The 14531-nt window shown below is 32.4% G+C and overlaps 2 protein-coding genes across 4 annotated transcripts; both read left to right on the top strand.

The window, feature by feature from the left end:
* The first annotated feature begins 67 nt into the window (after positions 1-67).
* On the top strand, positions 68-4973 carry LOC114179642 (transferases, transferring acyl groups). Of its 3 annotated transcripts, none has more exons than XM_085671268.1 (16): positions 68-262; positions 352-415; positions 498-543; positions 1022-1143; positions 1320-1393; positions 1523-1598; positions 1682-1771; positions 2455-2528; positions 2825-2912; positions 3383-3505; positions 3597-3693; positions 3815-3941; positions 4058-4109; positions 4198-4242; positions 4551-4649; positions 4739-4973. In XM_085671268.1, exons 1-16 carry the CDS (start codon positions 207-209, stop codon positions 4889-4891), a joined length of 1386 nt encoding a protein of 461 aa, XP_085527394.1. In that variant the 5' UTR covers positions 68-206; the 3' UTR covers positions 4892-4973. The 3 variants fall into 3 exon arrangements, with proteins under 3 accessions (XP_085527394.1, XP_027921855.1, XP_027921856.1); XM_028066054.2 differs by having other exon boundaries at positions 3383-3509; positions 3589-3693; XM_028066055.2 differs by lacking the exon at positions 68-262 and having other exon boundaries at positions 346-415; positions 1022-1060; positions 3383-3509; positions 3589-3693.
* A 1226-nt stretch (positions 4974-6199) lies between these two features.
* LOC114179643 (transcription factor bHLH71-like) lies at positions 6200-8408 on the top strand. Its single transcript, XM_028066057.2, has 3 exons — positions 6200-7052; positions 7486-7896; positions 8049-8408. Exons 1-3 carry the CDS (start codon positions 6654-6656, stop codon positions 8145-8147), a joined length of 909 nt encoding a protein of 302 aa, XP_027921858.1. The 5' UTR covers positions 6200-6653; the 3' UTR covers positions 8148-8408.
* The last annotated feature ends 6123 nt before the right edge of the window (positions 8409-14531 follow it).

Below are 14531 nucleotides of genomic sequence, written 5' to 3'. Positions count from 1 at the left end.
TAATTTAATTTTTTTAAATAAGTGAACGGTAAATCAACGCATTTAATTAACAGACCTACTGAATTACCGACCCCTAATAGGTTGAGCCGAACCGGACTGAAGCAAGAAAGAAACGGCCGAACGAATGGGTCTCTGAGGGGAGGTAGTGTGATTACTGTTCCCCAGTTCCGTTCTCAGTTGGTGTGATTCTCCGTCGGATTTCATCGATGGATCTTCCTATGACTAAACCCTCCCTCAACCCCAACAAGCATCTCAAAGAACAGTTACTCTTTTCTTTACCTTTCTCACCTGTAACAATAATACTCGATTTTTCACCTCTGATCTCGTATTTCCTTTCTCTCAATTTCGCAGATTTGTCAGCAACTTGACCGGATCTTCTATGCCCGAAATCGTGGCACTTACAGTGTCTGTTCCGGTGAGTGACTCTCCCATTTGCATGCCCATTCATACCAGCTTCAATGTGACGCCGTCGTGGTTGTTTTGTGCTCCCATTACAGGTTCTGGTTCTTATTCGTCACTCCATCTCGTCCATTTCCATTGCCGGTCAGTTCCTTACAACACTTCAATTTAAAAATTTTAAATTTGTATATTCTCTTTTTCTTAATAGTTATATTTTGGGGGCAGAACTTGGGTTACTGTTAGTGTATAAGGCTGTCTCATTAGTGTTTGAAAATATGAAAATTAAACGAAGTCTCGTAAAGTACAATTAATCCGCATGACACTTTAGTCTAGAATTAGAAAAGAGAAGTATAATGTTAACATATGTTCAGTGTTCAGAATGATAATAAATGGTCAAGTTTATGGACTTCTACGCCTAGAAATTTCAGGACTTACATAGATTTTTCTTAGCTTCAAAGATCAATTTAACACTGGTATACACCTTTTAAGGACCCAAATGGTATTATATATCTTTATGTTTTTATAATCTCTGGTCTATGTTTCTGTTGTTTGCTTCAATGCAAGCTCGTTATTATATTCGTACTAATTGCTTGATTTTCTTTTTTATTTTTATTAATTATAGGTGCCTCCCTGAAGAAGAAAAATGACGATGCACCTTCTGGTAAAAGGAATTTCAAATCATACTTAGCCACATTGACTCTGGACTTTCTTGTTATTGTTGTTCCTATGCTTTTATTCTTCACCGTAAGTGCTCCCTCCCTAGCACCAATAGCATCTGATGTTTTTCCAACAAATTGAAAACTTGTGGCTTGAAAGTTGTGACAGCTTGTTTATGTGTAGCTCTACTCTGTAGTAACAAACCTTTTTGCAAGTTCCCCTCATTGTTTATTTTGTAATTACTACAATGAACTTGCTGATAGGTACTTGCAAACTGGACCTATATCATTGCATGTTCGTTGACTATCTTGACATTACTATTTATTTCAACCAAGAGGTAATTTTGCAATCTTGTATGGGTAACTTTCTTAAGGGATATTATTTTTTTTATGAAACAGAAAATTAAGGCCGAAAGTTTCAAATGAACCAAAGTAGATAATGGCTGATTCTGTACACATAACTGCAGGTCTGGTGGCTCATCTTCTTTTGAAGGAGAACCCAATTCTCTTAGGGCATACGTGACTTCTTACCGGGTTCTTGTGGTATGAAGTGCCATATAGAATTCTTTATCCCGTTGCTCTGATTGTCTTTTTGCTTTCATGTTGATTGAAGTTATTTTTGGCAGATGATTATAACATTCCTGTGCATCTTGGCTGTTGACTTCAAAATATTTCCTAGAAGATATGCGAAGACTGAAACCTATGGAACAAGTTTGGTATGATTCTTCTGCAATTCTAATATAATTCTTTGAGAATGAAACAAATGTTTTACAAATAAGAATACAGGAAAAGAGATTTCGTTTAACCTATGGAAGTTTGGTATGATTCTTCTGCAATTCTGATATGATTCTATGACAATGAAACAAATGTTTTACAAATAAGAATACAGGAAAAGAGATTTCATTTAAGATGATTCTTATACTTCCTAGCCCAACACTTCTCGCACATCTTCAAAAGCTGAAGTACATAAGTTGAATTTAGCTTATCGGAGAAACCCAGTTTTTTTGGTCTTTTTATTTTCCTCTCCTATAAGTTCTTATAGAGAACTTTATCCAAACAAATTATGTGTATTTTGTTCGATTGAGGAGGATTTCTTTTCCTCCCTTATAATGGTAATATGTTACTATATTACTTATCACCTGGGTGATTTATGGCTAGAGTAGATTCAGAGTTTGTGTGGGTGTGGAGTTGGAGAAAATGGGCTTTTTAATTCAACATATAAATTAATTCTCATCCGGATTACATTAAGTTGTAAATTTTGATCTCTCTCTCTCTCAGTTCAGCTATTTATTTTATTGTCGTCTTGACCCCTAAATTTTTGTTTCACAATATTTCTAACACTCAGTATCTTCAATAATTTGATTTCTCTGTTATGATTTGAGATTATTTTGTATTCTAGATGGATCTTGGAGTTGGAGCATTTGTTTTAGCAAATTCACTAGTTTCTCGGCAAGCACGGAATATTGCATTAGTGTGAGTCATTTATTGCTATGACCCATTGGAAATTAGTTTTTGTTTGTAAGATGTAAATTTGTTTTTTAGTGTGATACTTGAATGACTTAGAGAACTTCTCTGACAATCATAATAATGACTGAAGCAATGTGAACAAAATGAACCTTGCTGACAATGACAATCTCTTAAAACTAAGTTTCTCCTTTTCTCATTCTATTTATCTGGTCTATAATAACATTGGTGTTTTTTTAAATATTCTTGCTCAGATATAGGCACTCTGTATTTCCCTGATTATGTCATCTTTTCTAATGCTACAGAAGCTGGAAGACTGCAGTAGTTTCAACTAGTCCACTGATTCTATTAGGATTTCTCCGTCTTGTTACAACAACTGGTGTGGATTATCAGGTGAGACTTTTTCATTGGTATTCTTAGAATGATCTGTGACAACTCAAATGGATTAACTTGTCTTGCATATCTAAAGCTTTAACAAGGCTAGTCACCTATATGTTTTTGATGCATGAAATGAAGATTATGGATAATAATCTTTTAGATAGTATGACTTATGTCAAATCCTAGGGTTTTTGTTAGCCCATAAGCCTGAAAACTTGGAAGGCCGTGGAATGTGGGTGGTAAAGTTTTTTCTGGAAACGTGACCTCTAAATGAAATTTAATGTTATTGATTGCAGTATGCAGGATTGTTTCATTTCCTCCTATCTTTAATTAAGATTATGACTGGTGTTTGTATGTGTTCTGACCTATTTATAGAATCTAATTTCTTAAGGTAGGCGGTAATCATTTTGTGGTTTTCATTATTGTTTTTGAGTAATAATTTTCTAATCCAAGAGTGAAAACATTCTCAATTTTCCTTTTTATAGGTACATGTCGGTGAATATGGTGTTCATTGGAATTTCTTCTTCACACTTGCTGCTGTGTCAATCCTTACTTCTTTTATTAATATTTCTCCTCAATATTGTGGAGTTATTGGTTCACTTCTACTAGTAGGTACATTTTTATTTGCATTATTCTTACGCTTTGTCTTTGAAATCTGATTTTCTTATATAGTTTAATTTCTGTTTCCAAGGGTACCAGTTCTGCTTGGTGCAAGGTTTAAACCATTACTTACTTTCTGATGAAAGAGGAGTGGATATTTTAAGTCAAAACAAGGAGGGAATTTTTAGCATATTTGGTGAGAATTGCACCCCACATTGTTCAGTCTTGATTTTAAGGCTATCATTTTGTTGACTAGTACATCTAGCCGTTTTATTTTTTATGTATAAAAGTTGGTTAAGCAATGTTATTGTCTCCAGGATACTGGGGTATGTATCTTCTGGGTGTTTATATAGGAAACTCTCTTATCTTTGGGAGCCATTCCTCTGGATTTAGAAGTAGCAGATGGGTACGGATGAGGGTTTGGGCTCTCTCCATACTGTTTTGGTAAAGCTTGATCCAAAACCTGTTTATCCTGCACTAAGCAATCTTGTTTTGATCCTAGATGTGTTTATTCTGCCTATAGCTTTAAGCTTATTCCTTTTTTTTTATGCCCATGTCAGGTTATTAACTGTACTACTGGACAGGCATGTTGAAAGAGTTTCACGGAGAACAGTATGTCGGGCTATATTGCAGTTTCTTAATTAGAGGTGGCATTCTTTAACACCAATGCTGGAAACTAACTGTTGATGTTTTTGTGCAGTGCAACCTTCCATATGTTACTATGGTATTGGCTGACAATCTACAGGTCATTCTTACTGAGTTCTATTATATGGATCGGTGTCTAACATATGATAGGACATATTGACTTTGTAGTTTGTATTGCAGTTGCTACATTTTAAAATTTTTTAGGTTCTATCGTGGTTGGTAGTGCGTATGAATTTTATTTATGCAATTAAATTTTTTTATCTAGTTTATATCAAATGCAGCTTATGGTGTCTCAATTTCTAATTCCACAGCAAAGTATTTTTGAGTTATAGTTGACATTGTATTTTTTTAATTTGAAATCTAATCACGGATTTAGCAATTTAATCTGAATATTTACCCATTTTTCAGTTGTTATCAGTTCTAATGCTGGCTGATCTTGTTCCTGGAAGGAAAACTTCAGTACTAGAAGAAGCGTTCAGTCGGAACTTACTGGCTACATTTCTACTGGTGAAAACAAGATATTCCTTGCTTACAAACATTATGCTTTCTCTCTCTAGACATCATCAGTTATAATTTTTCTGGACAATTTTGTGCAGGCAAATATTCTCACAGGGTTGGTAAACTTGTCTGTCGATACCCTGTCTGCGTCATCAATCAAAGCCCTTATTATCTTGTTGGTCTATGCTTATATTTTATCAATTGTAATTGGTATTCTAGATTATTTTGGTATTAAATTAAAATTTTGGTGAAGCAGTCAATTGCTATGCTCTAGTCTGTTCTATTAGTGTTATTATTTATTTTCAAATAAGAATTCTTTCTTTTAATCATCAATTGATTTTTTTTATAAAAATCATGCGGCAGTTGTGGTTTATTTGTAAAGGTATACACTATGAAAATTCTACTGCCGTTGAACTCGGTCTGGGTTAACAAGCATAAGATTTAGGAATGCATATGTACTCTATAAATGACGAAATGACGAAGACTGGACAAAGGTGATCTTTATGGCACTTACTGACGGCCATTTAGTTGACCCGAAAAAAGGATAGCCATTTTCCTGCACATGCAATTGTATGGTATCTCGGCATAGATACCAATTGACCACTGAGCAAATGCAACCTACAACTCATACTTGGATGCTTTTGTGTTCCCATGCTTCATTTTCATGCATCTTGATTTGGCAAACCCTTGGTAGTTTTTATACATGATTGCACAGTGAAATAGTGTGGTAAAATGATGCATAAATCTTCCTAGACAGTATATACAATGGAAAAAGAAAGGTTGAAACTGACTTCTGGGGATTTGAATGTAGCCTATGTGATGTGGACCTGCAGATGATGTACTTTTTCGAGAAGGGTAGCTTACAGTCACATGGTTAATGCAGCAGACTCTGACAACTTGGACCACGCTCCTAGCTCCACCTCTGTCCTTTCGTGTGTCCTCATCAGCGCATATGGCTAAAGTTCTGATCTTTACAAAAACATGCACATCGAGGTCTAGACTATGGCCACAAGGATATTAATATTGTGGTAATTGTCATAAACTATAAACTTCTGCGTCCTAAGCCTTGCTTAGTTTTATGCACTTACGTCTACAACTTTATAATTCCTGTATTTGAAAGAGGGGCGACATGAAAGATATTCCTTGCCAAGTTTCTCGTGGTGGTCCTGGACATTCTCACTTTTTGTATACCGTATGACATCCAGTGTAGCCCCATTGTACAATACAAGTAATTAATAACGAATGCGTTTGCTTTATAAGAAATTAAGTTATAGCAAACACTATTTTCATAGAATGATTTATAGATGACGTTAAAATGGTTTTTTAGGTAAGTAATAATTTTGTAGAATATAATGATGAAGATCTAACTACACAACGATTTTAGATACTGTTTAGTCCGTAACCTGGAATAATAATATGTACCATAAGATTTTGGTCTACAACACAAGGTTGGTATGGGTTTGACATGTAGAATGTTGTACCGGTGGATTGTCAAATACATGCATAGTCTATGTCGAAATTATTTATATAGGAATCTCGGGTGCGTGAGGCATTCATTTCCTGCAAAGCCCAACACAGATTTGAATGTGATGGGTAGCTATTGCACAGCTTGTTCTGTTGTTTTTATGCTTATTTCTATATAGATTTGGGTCCCCCACTCTACTCTTCATTGGCATAAGCTGTGCCAGTCTTTGACAGCATCTATGAAATTGGGAAGGAAACCAAAGCATGGATGTGTGAGGAGCCTGTTTCCTTTTACTACACCTTTCTGATTCCTGAAAAGCACAACACCTTTTCTGCCCTTCTCACGTGCTGCGTATCCTCTAATCTAAATTAACTCATTCTCCCATATTTAACTCTCAGCTTCCTCTTCCTCTGTCACTCAAACTGCCTCAACCAAGTTAGTGAGATTTTCTATATATGCCTCTCATGTCTATGAGAAACGCATGAAACCTTTGGTCGTCACTTACTTTTCTCACCAAGTAGGGAACTTCAGTTCAATAGAGAATAACAATGGCTTTAGAAACTCTTCCATCCAACGAGTTTTCCAACTTCATCGTCTACGACACTATCTCTGCAACTCCATTTAGCAGCCATGACTCTTCAGAGACTAGTTTCTTGGAAAGTTTTGTGAACTGTCAGGAACACAACCCTTCATTGAATGATAGCTCAATGAGGACCCGAAAGCGCCAAGCCAGCGAGCCACCAGAAGCCATCGGCAGCAGGAAGCAGAATGTGGCGGGGGTGCAAGGTAGGAAGAAGAGGAGAAGAAGGCCAAGGGTTTGCAAAAACAAGGAAGAGGCCGAGACACAAAGAATCACTCACATTACAGTGGAAAGAAACCGCCGAAAGCAGATGAATGAGCATCTTGCTGTTCTTCGTTCACTCATGCCTGAGTCCTACGTCCAGAGGGTTTGTTTTTTCTTTCTTGTTTTTTTCTTTTTCAGTCTCTATCTAGTTCCTCTTTCTTTCTCATAACAAATGTAGTTGGGATTTTTCTCAAAATCACTACTATGTTATGGTCCCATTATAGTAGAGATGACGAGATTCTCTTTTATCGATAATGCTAAGCAGGACAAAGCTAAAAACTAAACCCAATAATCTAAACTATGCAGAATCAAAGATAATGTTCTTTACACTGCTTTTTTGACTTCTCACTGTAAGGTGAATCAAAAGAAGCAGTACTGTGCCTAAATTGTAATCCGCTACTAGTGCTGCCAAATAATTGAAACTTCGAAATATAACATTTTCTGCACTTAGGTCACTCCATGTACTTACTTTATGTATAAACTAAAGTCGTGCTAAATGCAACTAACTTTTTGAAGATGAAATTTTGATGTTTTAGGGTGACCAGGCCTCTATAGTGGGTGGTGCCATAGAGTTTGTGAAGGAGCTGGAGCACCTCCTGCAAACACTGGAAGCAAGAAAGCTGCAACTTTTGCAGCAAGAAGCGGTGCAAACCAATGAAAATACGGCCATTTCCAAACTCATGCAACCCCCTTTTGCACAATTTTTTTTGTATCCTCAGTACACATGGTCCCAGAGTCCTAACAAATACACATCCAAGACCAAAGCTGCCATAGCTGATATCGAGGTCACTCTAATCGAGACCCATGCAAATCTTCGAATTCTCACTAGGAAAAGCCCCGTCCAACTAACCAAGTTAGTATCTGGTTTCCAAACTCTCTACCTCACTGTCCTACATCTTAATGTCACCACCATAGACCCTTTGGTCTTCTATTCCATCAGTGCTAAGGTATGTCATTAACTATTCATTCACTACTGTCTTCCATTTTCCACCTTCCTCAACTCCATATTCTTTCAGTTATAAAATCATGATGCCTTGTATAATGTCCTGAAAGTTTCGAGAGATTGCTTAGCTGAAATATTAGCATTTTTTTTATGTAGGTTGAAGAAGGATTCCAACTTGGTTCGGTAGATGGTATTGCATCGGCAGTTCATCATTTGCTTGCAAGAATCGAAGATGAGGCTTTGCTTTGCTGTTGATCAGGTTCATATGGGAGCACGAGATTTTAGTGAAACGACCAAATCACCCTTCTCAAGAGAGAGAAAAAGGAATATATGCCGATTGCTGTAGTTTTTGTTTTTGTTTTATGTCCAACTGATGTGTTCATGCTAAAACATAGTCGCAGTAGATGATGTTTTTTTAGGTTGCTTCTTCAAGTACAACTTGATCGGGAATAATTTTCACAAAGTTTCGACAGACTAATGAAAAAAATGTTGATACAGTTTATCTTCATGACAAAATTTTACTGTTTATTTTTGAAACATCTCTTATGTTACTAAGGGATCGATCCTTTTGAATGCTTAACCAAATTATTTTAGGCAAACACGAGCCAAACTTTCACCATCATGTTTCTACTTTAGAACGATCACGCACAGTCGTGGATTAATACTTGTTTGGACGAAAATGCATTTGAGTGTCAACACACTTAAAGAAGAGTCTATCCTATATAAGGGGAAGGTAAAAGAAAACAAAATTAGCCCATGTTGGTGCCGTGGCTACATTTATAAATTTTGTTCTTTTTTCAGTTATGGATGAGAGATAGTGAACCTGTAAGACTTATGGAGCCATATTTGCCACAAGATAATATAATGCAAATGTATGTGAGGTTAGTTTTATAGACAATCATTTTGGATTTACGTGAGGTTGTAACTTGCAAGTGGGGTTCGTGGTTACCCTCATTACGAACATTACTTAGGAACATTGATAATTAAGATAAGAAAAGATAAATGGTTGACCTGATATCTTGGTTCTGATTAGTTTCCTCAATATAAAATTTAATCATGAACGATACTTTCTGACGACTCTTCACATGAAAGGAAGGAAGAGCTTCTCCCCACCCTAAACTTTTCTTAAGTAAAAAAAGAAACATAAACTGTCATAGCCAATTGAATTATGAGGCAAAACCACTGAAATGTCCCGTAACTTTTCTTAAGTAAAGAAGAAACATAAACTGTCATAGCCAATTGAATTATGAGGCAATAGCACTAGAATGGTCGGTAACTTTTCTTTATTAAAAAAAAATATATAAGCTGTCATAGCCAATTGAATTATGAGAAAAAACACTAAAATAATTTAATTTTGTCTTCAAAATTACTAACGGTGTAAGTTTGAATTCGTATACAAATTCGTTCAAAATCGTACCAAACTAATACAATCTTAATTAAAATTAAAAAAAAAATTATTGCAAAGTGAAGTTATATTATACCGACAAAGTTTGAATTTAAACACAGTACACTCAAGTGAAGTCAAGTTAACAAAATTTCAATTAATATATATCGGTCTATTTTCTACTAAAACTAGAAAAGAAAAATTAGAATAGATTGAAATCGTACCCTACACGTCTTCTTCAAAATTATATCATTTCGGTAATTTTGAAGGTAAGATTGCACCATTTTGGTGCTTTTACCCTATTGTGATGCACTTGCAAGCCAAACATGGGATTGGGAATTTTGTGCAAGTTAATTGTGATAGGAAAAATCAAAAGTAATGTGGTAGAAAAGAGTATAAAGGAAAACATTTTTTGGAGTTGATTGATATGAACTAGTGGTCTCCATTGCCAAAGCCATAGTAAGTAAATTTGATGGTATGAGTCATTTTCATGACCTTGGGGTTTGTGATGGGTTTTTTCATTTGATTTTACTGTTGTTGTAAATGAAAAGGGTTTCAGATTTGTTTGGTTGTGTGTGATCGATAGATCAATATCCTCATTAAGAGGTTGTGTCCGTTAGTGTAAGCAAGAATCAGAGAAATGGACATGCATGGAAGATCCATAAAACAAATTCAACTGCATTACCCCTTTGCTCTTTCTTCTTTCTATACACACATCTCTGTGCCCTCTGCTCTGTGGGGACGCCTTTCAAGGCTCTCTCTGCAACTCTACACCACCTTGTGTCACTCAATGCTTTTTCTTCGTATTATTAATTATTCGCTAATCAAATGTTACTACTTTTTTATATATTTCAAAGTGTAATTATTATAAAAAACTAATTGTTTTGTTATTTATAACTAATTTCGATTCAAACGATGCCTCGTCTCTGTGTGAATTATTATATTACACAATAGAGATAAGAAGAAAAGTATATATGAAGGCAAAGAGAGACAAGATAATAAGAAAGAACTGAAAAAGTAGAGTATAGTAATGCAGAAAGCATGGTCCTTGTGGGACCAATGGGACCCTAACAGTGTTTGGTTTATCCAATTCGGTTGTCATAGTCAACCTTTACAAAATTTACCTAAAACAAAGCGCTCAAGAACTTAAAAGGATACACGAAACTATTTCATGCGGAAAAAGTTGGTAATGGTTAAGCTTACCTGTTAAAATGTAAAAATATTTATTGAAGTAAGTAGTTTAAATATAATAAGACAGAAACCAATATGTAAAAAAAATGTATCTGCATGTTTTACCTTTCCTATCCCCAAAAGACATTGATTAAAAGTATACTTTTGTTTCTAATTATTTTATTTTATTTTTTGAGAGGTTAATAATATACATGATCAAAATATTATAAGTATACGAAACAAATAGGTGGTGGATTTGAATAAGCTAGTATTGGGGGAACTAGGTGATAGATAACATATATGATTGATTCGTGAATATTATGGAAACATAGATTACTATAAAGAAAATGTCGATTTCTGAATTTTGTCACACTTGTTTGAGTTTGTAGATAAAGAAGTGTTTGTGTTTGTAGATAAATTTTGTTAGGTGGAGCTTTATATAAAGGTTGCGAAGTGAAAACTTAGGCATCTATTCATTACAATGAAAACTGTGGGCGTATTATTTATGCAATCTTAACGTTTTCCATCCATTGAAAACTTCTTGCAGTGGATAGATAAGATCGAGGAGAAGGTAATGTCTTCAACCAATCAACCTGGTTTCTTCAATTCTAAAGATATTATCACCACTGCACAAACCTCGATATGATATATATATATATATATATATATATATATATATATATATATATATATATATATATATATATATATATATATATATATATATATATATATATATATAACTGAACAATTGAGTCATATTATATAAAAAAAAAATTATTTTTTAACAAAATTTTGTTGATAAATTTTTATAATATACACGTGATAAATAAATAAAAAGAGGATTTAATATGATTTGAAAAGAAAAGAAAAATATTTGGTGGGTGTTAAAAAATAAATTTTGTCTAACTTTTGTTAAAATAATTATTTTTATCAAAATATCATTTTCCTATCGTATATAATCAAAGTTAAATTCATTTCTAGACTCACAAATTAACTTGAACCTAGATCATTTAGTTTATGAACCAAATTCAACTGGTCAATAAATACATATAATTGATTTGGTTTGGTTCATTTTCGATCTTAATTGAACCTAAGACTAATTATTCCACCAAACTGATGTTGAAGAGTTGGCATTACTTTAACAGTCAGAGTTTTAGCAACAGTACTAATTCCTTAATAATACAAAATATAACAATTTCTTCAACCTCCGAAAAATTATCATTTGTTTAGCCTTAAATTAAGAATAACTTATCCTAAAATCAAATATTCAAAGCATACAAACTCTCAATCACTAGATCAATTAACCACACTAAAAAATCAATGTATCATTTGAAACCTCAAAATTAACACTCAAATAAATTTTCTAAAACTATAATTTATAATTCAAGTATGATATATATTTTATAATATCACATATTTTATAATCCAAGTATATAATACATGGTCGGTAACAAATTTTATAATTCAATTAAGATTTGTAGAAAAAGGAAGAGGAAAAAATTAAGACAGAAGCCAAATAATGAATGGTGATAAGGGAAAAGAATGCTCATTTTTGCACAAACACAAAACTTTTGAACTTACTTAATTACATATATTATAGTGCATAAAGATTGCAATAAATTGATATTGATAACAATTTTAGTCTTGATTTTCCTACTTAAAAATTCTTAACGATTGAACTAGATCTATATCTAATAAGTTGTATTAATATTAGTCGTAAGTTAAGTTTGAATTTAGATCATTATATTTTCATAAGCTAAGTTTAAATTTAGATCATTATCTTTTCATAAGTTAAGTTTAAATTTAGATTATTATCTTTCTTGAGACATTAGAGTGAGCTTTTTTTATTGAATAATATAATACGGACTCACTTCTTTATTATGATTTTCCATAACTCCTATCCTAGTAAGCTATTTGATTGCTTTTGAACAAAATAGGCAATAGTGGCTTATAGAAACCTTGAAACTGTGTAGCTAACTTTAGTTAAGTTATATTATGAGCTATTGCTCTATATCATCTTTTTTAATGTTGTACTTCCTTTATCCTAGGTGAAGACAAAGAAAGTCTCACAATAAATAGAAATTCAAATTAAGGTTAATATGAAGTTAAAGTTTAAAAAAAATATAAATTGGATTCAAAATAAGGAAAAAAAAAATTACAACATTTTAGTTCGACAAACTATACAAATTGATATAATATAATGTTTCTTTTTTCAATATATAATTTTGGTTTACGAGTAAAAAATCAACTTAAAAAAATATGTTTCTTGAAATTATTTATGATATGCTTAACTAGACGTGTATATCAAAGAATGATTTTTTATAATTTTAAAATATTTTAAAAAATAAAATAAAAAGAAAATTGTTATATGTTAGTGTGTTGGTTGAGTTACTTCCCAATATTATAAATGTATTTATGACTTGAATAACATTGTTTTTCATAACATAATCTTAGTTTACATAAGTTATGTATACATATGGTGCAGCATATTCTTTTATTTGTCCATTTCTCGAGAGAAAAAAAATCGCTCCTTTTTCTATATGATGAAAACCTAAGTTGATATCATTTCATAAAATTAAAAAATAATATTAATAATATTTGTTTCTCAAAAATTAAATGATGATACTCATGTGTTGATATAAATTTAGGCATGGACTAATAGAAAAATGGAAGTGGTCCAACAACTATTTCTAGAAATATTTGACAAGTAATTGTAGTGATTTTTTTTTTCCATTATCTTGTGAAACTAATTTTATTTGATGATGCGATGTTAAAGGCGAACATGCTTTCTAGAAAATTCAAAACCTAATTCCCTAAGTTTTAGAGAAGCTAACTCCTACTAAATCCATTTTTGTCTTTTAGTAAACAACTTTTATTTGAATTTGCTTAAATGTCAGTAAGTTGTCTTGAACTTTTATCTGATTTTCATTGAAGAAGGGAAAAATATTTGGTCCCATAAGCTTTTCTTAGCAATTTTCTTTTCTGTTTGTTTTATACTATTCAATGTTTAATTGTCGCTATTCAACCACTAGGGAAGACTTCACGTTAAACACAATGAATTAAAGTAGATGTCACAGAAATTTCTGCATCTTTAATTCCGCTTTTTCTATATTTTCTTTTAAGTTAAAAATCATACATAATATATATATATATATATATATATATATATATATATATTAATTTGTAAAAATAAACTAGATTAGTAGTCAATCATGAATCAACTTAAACTTGCTATTTAATATCTAGTTCACGACAAAAGGTAGATAGTTTGGCGTATGAACAAATCTCAAAGGTGAGGATTTTTGTCCAACTGTAAAAGTTTAGTAGGATAAATAATTTAGCAAAATTTTAGAATTAAGTCAAAATTATGGGACTGAATTTATATGTTTCTTGTGTAATGTTAAAGATATAACTGGAATTTTAAGTTTAGAAGTAGGTTTAAGAAGTTGATAGTAGAAAAGTATTATACTTATTGTATCAAATCACTCATAACTGTTTCCTATCATGTGATAAAGGATTATGATAAGTGTTGCCCCAATACCACTTAACTGGATATTGTGGTGTAGATAAGTATGCTATATATCATTATATCATTAAGTTAAGATTAAGCTAAGATTGATTGATGTGTATATATATTATAAGATTTTCAGAATTATTGATAGAAATTTACTGATGAAAATAATTTTTTTGTTAAATTTCAATCATCAACAAATTTTATCAACGAAGAATTTCAATTTTCAATAAAAAAAATATATATATAAAATTTATCAATAAATTAAAAGTTTTATTATTAGCAAATCTTTTTTATAGGTAAAACTCTGAAAGAAATATTTGTTGATAAATGCGTCATAAATTATAATTAGGAGGAGGATAAGTGTCTAATTTGAGTTAAATTTGAAATGTTCACTTATCTTGTTTTTTATTATGTTAAGTTTTTGTTAATCTCATCCCTATTTAGATACTTTTGGAGTTTCCAGCACCGGAAAAGAGTCAAAGTGGAAATATAGTGAAACTAGATGAATTTCAAACAATTTTTGACAAACTTGATTGATGCGGTTGAACAACAGAATTGAGGTTGAGCC

This window comes from Vigna unguiculata, chromosome 3 (assembly GCF_037176805.1).
Source record: "Vigna unguiculata cultivar grain cowpea cultivar isolate G323 ecotype 2 chromosome 3, ASM3717680v1, whole genome shotgun sequence".
Taxonomy (NCBI): Eukaryota; Viridiplantae; Streptophyta; class Magnoliopsida; order Fabales; family Fabaceae; genus Vigna; species Vigna unguiculata.
Note: the sequence above shows the minus strand (reverse complement) of the source record. Positions and strands in the feature narration are given on the sequence as shown.